Here is a 10,688-nt window from a genome sequence, read left to right on the forward strand (position 1 = left end):
TTCAAAATTTTCTCCAGAATGCTATAAAAAACTCTACTCCTTACTAACAGCTTCAAGTCGACATTGAGTATCAGTTTTCAGTTCCCAAATGCCAAATCACAAGGGAGAAACACAGGAGAGGGTCTAACACAGGGCAGATGTCAAAACACATAAAATATTTTTATCATTTTCTTCCCCACCAACTACAGGATGTATTTCTGGCCTGGCACAGGAATTTTGCCTATCTGCTCCCACATTCATCTGCTTCTGTTAGGTAACCATCAATTACTCTTTTGGTGTAACTTCTGTGCTGGTTTTTGCCTGGGGTAGAGTCAATTTTCTTCACAACAGCTGTGTTTTGAATTTGTCCTGGGTGCAGTGCTGCTAACGGGGATATTTCAGTTACTTCTGGGCAGTGCTGAGAAATCAAGGCCTTTTCTGTTCTCTTCCCACCAGAGAGGAGGCTGGGGGCATACAAGAAGCTGGGAAGGAATATGGCTGGGAGCAGTTGTGTGGGCCTCACTTACCAGCTGTGGTTACACCACTCCTTCCTTCCAAGTTCCTGAAGATGAAGGTCAATGTAATATGCACAGTTTATCAACACCAGATCTTCATGCTCTACCTGATGTGATACCTTGTGTTCCTCATTTTGATTACAGATGTTATTTTACACTTTTTTTTTCATAGACAGAATACTGAATTAAGCTGCATATTCTTTCTGCCTGTAACTTCTCATAGAACTCACATCTTGTGAGAACTTTCAACAGGGATGCAGAGAGAATGAAAAACAGAATGAACACATCAATGTGTGCCTAAATATCATGGTTCAGAATACAAATGCTTGTTTCCATTGAATTAAAAGGTACTAAAGAGAAGATTGGTTTAAAATCATAACCATTTCAGTTAGGATCAACATCTCTAGTACATTATGAAATTTTTGTTTGGAGAAAGAGGTAAAATTTATTTTCCAACTATGATTTTCAAATTCATAGGTGTAATGTCTTAATATATTTTACAAAGATTTATCATTCTGATATTAGAACGAATATGTTCTTTTATCTCTGAGGAAAACAGACAAGACAGCCTTTGAATACTCCTCTACTAAGTTTTCTCCTACACCAACCATACAAAAAGGACAAACCATGATTTGAGTACCTGCTGCTGATGATCCTCTTACTTCAAAAGTGACTTGACAAGAGGTCATTTCTGCAGTACTTTTGTCTTGAGATAGCTGAAATCTCCTATAGTGGGAGGAAAAAGATACTAATTTGAGGAACAAACACTGCATTTGTTGCTGTTCTAAGTAAGAGGAAACAAAAATCCCACCACTTACAGGGAAGCAAGCCACTTGTGACGTTACTGTTTGAGTGAGCAGGAGAAGCGGAAAGCTCTTTAAAAGCAGCTGCAGACCCAGAAAACAGCATCCAGCTGCAACACTGGCACAAGAAAAAGACTACTAAATCAAATACCATAAGCAAATATCAGTATCCTGCAGCATTTATCAGTCTTCAGCTGAGATTTTTCAGAACTCTCTTTTTTGACTAATTTTGCTTATAAGGACCACTTCCAGGCCACTAGAAGGTTTTAAGAGATTTAAGATTATGACCCTTGGCAAACAGTATCTTCTGTGTCATCTGTGCTATTCTTCAGCATCCTCTACAAAGCACAAGAAAGTTTCCACACAGAAGCACAACCACCTTGAAGGAGAAAGAGAACAACCCGTAACAGAGGACAGCTCTCTACTGTCACTTGTCCATCACTGTAGACTCTGCTCCCTTATGTCCAGGCTTTCACAGGAAGCACCAGTAGCAACTGGAACCCCCAAGCAGTCTTCAAAGCATCACAGCAGGAAGGGACTACCTTCAGCCAGGACAGCAGCTGCAAGACTGACTCTGCCTCAATTTTCTCCTCCAGTACACAACACCTTGAATGAAAAGAAACTGGCAAAACCCCACTTTCACCATTACAGCAGAAGCACTACTGTTGTATCACATCCTTTTATATAATTTACATAATGAGCAGTCATAGTAAAGTCCACATATGGATGTTGCTAGATTGTCATCACTCAAGTATATCCATCTGGATATGGGATACAAAATAACTGTACTAATTATGTGCAGAATAAATTCTGCAATGGTTTCAATTAATCCTGTTCTTTACATTACTGTGGGGGGCTTTTTGTTCTGTGTGTGTTTTGTTTGTTGGGTTTTTTTTTAACCAAGGAAGTAGAATGTTACTACTGCTATTTTTGAAAAGGACAAATAAAGTGCTATTTCAGTACAATCTTCGTCAGCAGTCCTTTAATAACAACATCACAAAGACCTAACAACACTGAAGAAAAACTTGCCTTTCATTAGCTCTACTACTAAAGGGGAAGCCCTTGCCTTCAAAGAGCACAGGACAGATAAACATGCCTTGAAAGCAAAAAATAGATATCAAACAGGAGGGGGAAAAGATCAAACCTCACTCCTTGAGGACATTTAAAATGTTGTTGCGTGTATTGAACCTTTCAAACTGTTTGTTCTGGATCTTCTCCTCCCCCTCTCAATTAGAACCCTCCTCCTCTGTTCCTATTGTAACTACAGCTGCCTTTACTTTACATTCCTTTTTCTCCTCCCTTATTTTCCTTTTCCATGTCAAGGAAGATGACTTCTCAGTAGTAAAGTAAGAGCAAAAAGATAGTAGAAATATGGTAGGTTTCTGGTCACATATTCCAATTCTGCATTTGTCTTTCACAAATTTTATTATTCTGCAAATGATAAAATCCCAGATTACTGAAGCTAGAAATAAGCAGTTGATAAACAGGAACTCCATGAGGGGCACGCCCTTTAGGAACTTTCTCATGTGTGTCACTAGTCACTGTGTATGTTAAGTGACACATTCTAGCACTTGTTTTTAGCAGTTATTTATAGAGAGAAGCATAGCACATTTCAGTGCTGAAACTAAGACTGGACTCATGAAACTGGTTTAATATGACAAAAAAATCTCAGTGTAACGCAGAGAATATAAATTACTAGTGTGCATTTATGATAACACCAGTAGTCAGGGCTTGGCTGTGTTCACCAAATGCCCTTGCTCGGACTTCCTTTACCTAAAAGGGCAGAGGAGCCAAAGAGGAAATGAAGCATGCAAAAAATGCCTTGCAAAAGTCTACAAAGCAGGAAAGTGAAAGCCGATGTGATGTATTGGGTACAATGCAAAAATGTGTATTCTATCACCATCTGTTGAAATGTGGGAGGGGTGGTGATCCTTATCTCTGTGGGAGATATCCTCTGCTGATGTGCCATCTGATAAAATCGGGGGATGATCATCGTTATCTATTCACAACCCATCCCTCCTCCAGAAGATATATTCCGTTAATGGGCCATTAAGTCCTATTGCGTGACTGATAAGATTACATCATCCCATTGGGAGATGCCCCAGCCAGGGGCAGGAGACACGCCTTTCCTACCTAGATAAAAAGTGGGGTTTGGGACGCGAAGGCAGAACTTTCAACTGGATCCCAGAGGAAAGTAGGACCATTTCCACATCATCGCTGGATCTTCGGAGGAAAACTGCACCTTCTACAGGAGCACTGCTTCAACTGAATCACATCTGTCATCCAGGAGGACTGCAGCCACCATTTATATGGACTGCTACCAACACCCTGACTGACAGGGTGTCAGGTTGTGTTTCTGACTTTGTTGGTGGTTTTTCTTTTATATTATTGCATGTATTTTATTTTTTCTCTTTTCTCCTATTAAATTGTATTACTGACTTGGAGTCTCGCACTGGTTTTACTTTCAAACCAACACATGTGTGCACCCAGTTCCTCAAAGCAAGAACTGCTTTTGGCTTGGGGGAAAAAAAAAAAAAAAAAGCTGTTTCCAAAGCCAATGCAACAACTCAAATTTAAACTTCACAAAAACCAGCATGTGTCCTACTTAACTAACTACCCAACTGCTCCTAGAGAAACATCCAAAATTCTCCTAAGTTTATAAGGCTTTTAGCCAATCTTGTAAAAATTCTATATACCTACTTGCAAGACAGGTGTGGGCTTTTCTAAACGTCTCAAAATAATTTTACTTTTCTATACAGAAGTAGCCAGTTGTAAGGAGATTTTGATAAACTGACTTTATAAAATTGCCAAAATTCTACTCAAATGCATTTTATCTCAAAAACCTATTCAACCTACCCAAGAGATGCATATGAAAAGAAAAATTCCACTCACCAAGCAAGGACATGTTTTTTTCTAGCAGAACTGAAGGTACAGGTATTGCACTTATATTTAGAGTCAAAGTACCACCCCTCATTCTGAAAAAAACGTGTCGTCTAGCAGAGCACTGAATGCAAACACAGTAAGGAAAAACCAAGCCAGCTTTTTCTTAAGGAATCAAGCCTATGTGGTATATTATGATGCACTTATAAAAGGAGTCTGTGCTTTCAGGACATGATACAAAAACATTTTACTTTGGGGGGAGGAATAAAAAACAACCTAAGTTTAGCTGTCTAGTTAGTGATGGCTCCTAAAAAGACATAATAAATTAATTCCCAAAGTGGAATGGCAAGCTTTAACAATCAAATCCTCTGACCTCTAAGTGTCAGGCATCTCTGAAACATGATGTTCCTTCCTTCAGATTTTCAGCACTACTTAACCAAAGAAGCTGGCAAAGAATTAACAAAATCCTCTTTTGCTCCCCACTCCTGTAAATGATGGATTTTCAGGAGAATGCAAAGAATCCTCAGTTCAGAGGGGGTCATGCCATAACTGTTAAGGGAACTGAAGCAAATTAGAACACTTACATTAAAAATTATAAACACTTCCTGATCAGCAAATATTAATAAAATCGATTGAGCAGATTTACAAACTAGAAATCCTTGTGCAACAACCCTTTCCAAACAACCAGAATTCAAAAGTAATAAAGCTGAATTCACATCTGCTGTAGCAACAGGCATTCAGATACTAATCTGGGGTGCAAACAATTGCTCCTCTTCCTACATTACACTTCCTCCCTTCCTTTGGTCAGCTTTTATAGACTACAACCAGATGCAAGAAAGCAGTGAACACTTAAATATCAGTTTTCCTCATGGGAAAGACATATCACACAGGTAGAGACACATCAGCACTTCACAAAAAAAAAAAAAAAAACAACCAAAAAACCCAAAAAAACCCCCACAAAACAAAAGAAAACCACAGAAAACAAACAAACAAAAAAGAAAACCCCAAAAAAGCAAACAAAAAGACCAAACCAAACAAAATAACAAGCTAACATGAAACATTAATAGGAAGAAAAGAATAAGAAATCCAAACTCTGCCCTCTCTGATGCTAAAAGAGAGCTTCTAGAAAATGCAAGTAAGAAAGAAAAGATGCCACAACACAATCAACTATTAAAGAGTCACAAAGTATCATAGATTTCCTCTAAAATGATGTAATAAAGGTCATCGTGGATAGGGAAGACCAAAACATTTTTTTGTTATAATTAAAAACATACCAGGACAGAGACTTGATTTATTAATTCAAATCTTGAAGTTCATTTGAACCTTCTGGCTTACAGGTCTGGTGATATACTAACACCTTTTACAAGCCTTCAGCTTTAGTGGATTATTCTGCCCCACCCTTAACTTCCCTAACCTTTCCAATATGATTTAAGAGGTGCTGACTGCTTGCTGTACCATATCTTTTATGTTTTTTCAGGGTTAGCTAAACACACACCAGGTAATCTGGGGCAATCCCGGAATATAACAGCCTGTTCGACAAACACCAAACAAATTCCAGAGTCATAAAAATTCACAGCAGTCATTATGCCAGGTTACCTGCTCTCTACTCAATACAACTGATTTTTAATAGCAACTTTTTCAAGTTTCAAGGCTCTGATTCTAGTGGTCCAAGGGCAGACTTGAAGTACAACAGCATTTTTTTTAAACTGTGGAGATTTACAAGCCTGAAGGCCTTGAACTTAGTTGCATGGACAGAAGGCTTTCAAAATTAGGCAGGGAACACTTCAAGTAACTACCTTGACAGATCTGAAAGAAAAGCTGATTTTATCAATTCTAAGTTGACTGTAAGGGCTGCAGAATGGCTGGTTACACTTAGCATATCCATTAAGGAGAATCAGCATTTGGCAACATGCTGGTAAGAAAGCCAAAAAGTATCAGACTCACACCAAAGTGTCACATTTCTCCCCTTCTCTCCCCACAAAAAGCTACAAATCTCCTTCTAAAACTCATAGTAAAAAAAGTCTGATGCAAAGCTGTCAATCCAAAATCCTCTTGGGTAAGACTATGTTTAAAATCAACAGGATAATACACAGCACAAATTTTTCCAATGACATGAAAAAATACAGCTTACAAAGTATCTTTTTAACAGGTGGGTTGTTTCTTTTTTAAACTAATACATTTTATAGGTACTTAATGGGATTTTTCAAAGGTAATTAAACAACTGAAATGAGACAACTAAGTATGCAGATGCCACAAAATTCCTGGAATGCATTTTAGTACTTTCAAACATCTGATTTTTAGTGTAAGATTACTTCTGCCTGCTCTGTTACTGAATCTGCTTAGTAAGCGGCAGAAAAATGAAGGCCATTGTACTGGGTCTGGCTGAGATGGAGTTAATTTTCCCTACAACAGCCCTCACAGTGCTGTGCTTCATACTGGCAGCTAGAAAGGCATCGATAACACAGCAATTAGTTCCGGCTGTACTCACACAACATCAGCGCTGTCTCTCCAACATTCCCCACTATCACCAGGAGGCTGCAGGTGGGCAACAGCTTGAGAAGAGACACAGCCAGGACAGGAGACCCAAACTCACCACAGGAACATTCCTTATCATAAGACATCTGCTCAGAAATTAATAGATTTAAAGAAAGAAAGAAAAAAAAAAAAAAAAAAAAAAAAAAAAAAAAAAAAAAAAAAGAGGGCATTTGTTATTTAAGACATTTGTCTTTCAGAGCAACCCCTATACATACTGGAGCCCTGCTTCCCTAATGACGAAGTAGAGAATAAAATCTTCTGTTTCCCCTTGCTTCTGCCTAAATTACTTTTGCTTTAATAAACTCTATCTACCTTGGCCCCTGAAGCTTTTTCTATCTTTCTCCCCCGAAGCAGAGGAGTGACAGAACTGCTTGGTGGGCAACTGGCACACAGCCAAGGTCAACCCACCTCGTACACAAACAGGCTCTTTCATAATGTTTGCACACATTTCATCACAGATCCTGGTGCACAGTCCTAAAAGTGCACAATCCAAAAACTAAACATGGTCAATTATTTCCAAATAGCTCTCCATTTTTTGCATACAAAGATAAAATTGGCAAGGACTAGAAGGTTGGAGTATTTCTGCTTTTATGTTTGTTATTTTGAGCTGACATTTTCCACCTTAAGAGACTCATGAGATTTATCAACACCAAGGAGAGTCCAACTCCCTGCTGAAGCAGGGCAAAGGTGCCACAGTCCCAGCCAAGTCATTTGACAGCTGGGAGGACACACTGGCAGCAATGGGGCTGACGAATCTGAACACAGCCCAGCATTTCTTGAGAAGGTACTGTGCTCAGCTTTTACCTTCTTAAAAGCTGTGCTACACACAGCACTAGAAAATCCACCTGCATTAGATCTGCTGCTGTGCTGAACAAATATGCAGACCTAAGACACAGACGGTGATATTCCAAAGATAACAAGTCACGTTTGGTTAACCTTGTAGTATGACGAACAGATTTTGTTGCTTGTGGATGGTCCTAATGAGGTATCAGATATTACAGAATACATCTAAAGCAACAAATTAGACATGCAAGAAAATTACATAACTAGCTGATGACACCTAGGTTTTAGAACAGCGTCAGAGGATTAGGGCATTCCCTCTAACAACTGGGAGAGAATTTTTGGAAACCGCATTACATCATCAACTCCTTCATATTCAAACAATGCGAGGGTTCTTCCTGCCCCCTCCTTTCCGCCCCGTTGCGCCTTGACTGCAAGAGGAAGGACAACCAGAAAGTCAGCAGGTCTCTCCTTCTGCATTGCAGTGACAGCAAACAAACTTGCACAGAAGATCTGGACATGCTGCTCTGATTCAAAGGTTGAAATCTTACCAACAGGTTTATGCTGACATTTAGAAAGCAGCAAAGCACAAGCAACAGCTCTGAAATTACATCACATTAATATATAGCAAATGAGAAAAATACCTTGAGGCTTGTATTTTCAGTATCAGTTTAGCTCCCCAAGTGCGGAGCCACATCAGCCCTAGTAATCAAACACCAGACCCCTCTCTATTCACCCACAATGTATCTGCTTTAAGTAACAATTAGTTAATTGTTTTCAGCACTTGGCAAATACCTGTCCATTTGACAGACTCTTCCACCTCAGCTATGCCACAGCATTTTTGCAAACTTCTTGAAACAGACAGGGAACAGCTGGGGCAGGTTTGTAAGTGAAACAGAGCAGCATCAGTCTGATTCCTCTTTTATGAGGTGGTGTTTATTATTATTGTATGGCTGACAAGATCTTAGGCAGGGAGTAATTTAGCTCTCTATGATCACACTAACATTCCTCACTTAGGAGTGACTTGGACAAATTACATGTATAATACTCCCCACAGCACTCAACAAATCACTTTTTTAACGGGTTTCCAAAGCCTGGGTCCATACTGTTTAGGGGTTATATGCTTTACTGAAAGATTAATTACATGGCGGCTTAAGCTACCTGTGTCTCTTTAGCACCAGTAGCAATCTCCTGTTTTTATAGTATCTTATATAATTATCTTACAGGAAACAGTGGTAGAAAGTAAATATCAATGATAAAAATAATTATACTTATCAACTATTTCACCCTACCTTTAATATTTAAAATATGCTGAAGGCTAACCTCCATCTAACATTGTGTGCTCTGATAAATTAAAACACTAATATCTAACATGACAAGCTATTAACTTAAAAAGATAAAAAGAAAAATGGAAGAACGACTCTGTGCCTGGTTAGGGTGCAGGTAACAGATTAACTTTTAAAGTTTTGAGCTTTTTAAGTTCAATCTAGAGCTGCCTCACTAGCACCCATGCGATCAATAACATCAAACCACGAGCCAGCAGCATCATGACTGTTTCTTTAGTGCAGAGCCGAGACAAAGAACAGCGCAGCGCACACCCCCCACGCTCGGCAGAGCCTAAGCGCGCCCAGCCCGCCGCCCCTCGCTGCCCGGCCAGGCACAGACCGAGGGCTCCCCGCGCCCCGCACGGCACAGACCGAGGGCTCCCCGCGCCCCGCACGGCACCGTCCGCAGTGGGAGCCCGGCCAGGAGGCGGCGCGCCACGTCCCCGGGCCCGCCCCGACCCAGCAGCTTGCATAATACGGCAGCCGCAGGACCGCCCCGGGCCGGCGCTTCAAGTGACGACGTAAACAAACAGAGCTACCGGCCCCGCGCTCCACCAAGCTACCCCACCGGGTGCTTGTCACCAACACGGCGATAGCCAGGGTCCGGCCGGCAGTGTGATGCGTCCGCAGCTCTCCCAGCACGGTGGCCGCCCCCGGGCGCAAGGAGCCGCACTCCTCCTGCCTGTCAGGGAACCTGAGGGTGACGTCCCGACCCCCGGACGACGCGCTCCTCCCCCAAGTCCTCTGAGACAAGACACCGGCTCCGCAGTCCTGGGGGGAGCGCAGCACCACTCCCTCAGCGCCCCCTCCTCACAGGGCTCGAAGACCCTGTTCAGCCACACCGAGCATCCCCTCTGCCACCGCGCAGTCGCACCAGGACACGCGGCCGACGACGCCGACTGACCCAGCAAAGCGGCGCAGCGTTCCGAACCCCTCGCTCGATTTGTGCGAGGCTGCGGATAGCACAACCCAAGCTCCCCGCCCCTCCTGCCGGGGCCGCCGCCCGAGGCCGTCTGACGGGGTGGAGAGGGGGCGGCGCGGCCCCAACCGGTTCCAGCTGCCCCCCGCCAACCACGTGACCTCCGCCGCGGCCCCGCCCGCCCCTCCGCGGCCAATGGGAGCGCGGGAAGGGCCGGGGCCGTTCCTCGACAGCGGCGGGGAAGGAGGGCGGGCCCAGGGCGGGGCGGGGCTGACGGACTCGTGCGGAGTGTGGACAGGGGGGCAGGCACAGCGGGGGTCTGAGGGGCACCGGGGGTTCGGAGGCGGCTTACGACCACCTGCGCACGGCGGGGGAGCTCTGTCTTACCCACCTCTCCCGAGGGCCAAGCCCTAGCGCTTCCCCGCGCCATCCCCCCGGTACCTTCCTCAGAGAGCGCCGCGCAGCTCCCTCAGTGTTCTCCCGACACCGCAGCGCGACCCGACTTCCTCCAGCCTCCAAGATCTTATCAGGAACGCGCCTCGACCACCCCCTGCCGCCGCCGCCAACACATATCCCCACCGCACTCCCGCTGATCCCGCTCCTCCTCGGTCGGCGACATCTACTGACCTGGCCGAGCGCTACAGCCAGCTGCCCACCCCTTGGTGCGGGGCTGCGAGCGGTACTACCCGGGCTCCTCTTTGCCTGCCCAGGGCCGCTGACAGCGCGGAGGAGGTAGGGGAGGAGACAGCGTGCCCAGCAGCCGGATCCAGCTGCCCCCGAGCGCACCGAGGAAGGGGCAGCCACGTGACCCTCCCGGTAACGCCTCACTCCCCGGCCCCGTCCTTCCCGCCGCAGCCAATCAGGGCAGGGCGGGAGGGGCGCGCGCCGTTCCCTTGAAAGCCTTGGCGCAGAGGGTACGCGGTCCCGCACGGGTGGGAGATGCTGAGAATAG

The 10,688-nt window shown here is 44.0% G+C and overlaps 1 protein-coding gene across 10 annotated transcripts in view; it reads right to left on the minus strand.

The window, feature by feature from the left end:
- The window catches only part of GPCPD1 (glycerophosphocholine phosphodiesterase 1), a 43,384-nt gene extending 32,818 nt beyond the window's left edge, over positions 1 to 10,566 (minus strand). For 2 of the 10 annotated variants that reach the window (XM_088160901.1, XM_088160905.1), the window contains exons 1-4: positions 9,722 to 9,901; positions 6,666 to 6,798; positions 1,313 to 1,415; positions 1,135 to 1,220 (exon numbers count right to left, since the gene is read on the minus strand). In XM_088160901.1, coding sequence (XP_088017027.1) covers positions 1,135 to 1,183 — 49 coding nt within the window. In that variant the 5' untranslated portion in view covers positions 1,184 to 1,220; positions 1,313 to 1,415; positions 6,666 to 6,798; positions 9,722 to 9,901. Of the gene's footprint in view, positions 1 to 1,134; positions 1,221 to 1,312; positions 1,416 to 6,665; positions 6,799 to 9,356; positions 9,652 to 9,721; positions 9,902 to 10,363 lie in introns of those variants that run through there. The other 8 variants (XM_088160898.1, XM_088160904.1, XM_088160900.1 and 5 more) reach the window with 7 other exon arrangements.
- Between the last annotated feature and the right edge of the window lie 122 nt (positions 10,567 to 10,688).

This window comes from Sturnus vulgaris, chromosome 3 (assembly GCF_052056855.1).
Source record: "Sturnus vulgaris isolate bStuVul1 chromosome 3, bStuVul1.hap1, whole genome shotgun sequence".
NCBI lineage: Eukaryota > Metazoa > Chordata > Aves > Passeriformes > Sturnidae > Sturnus > Sturnus vulgaris.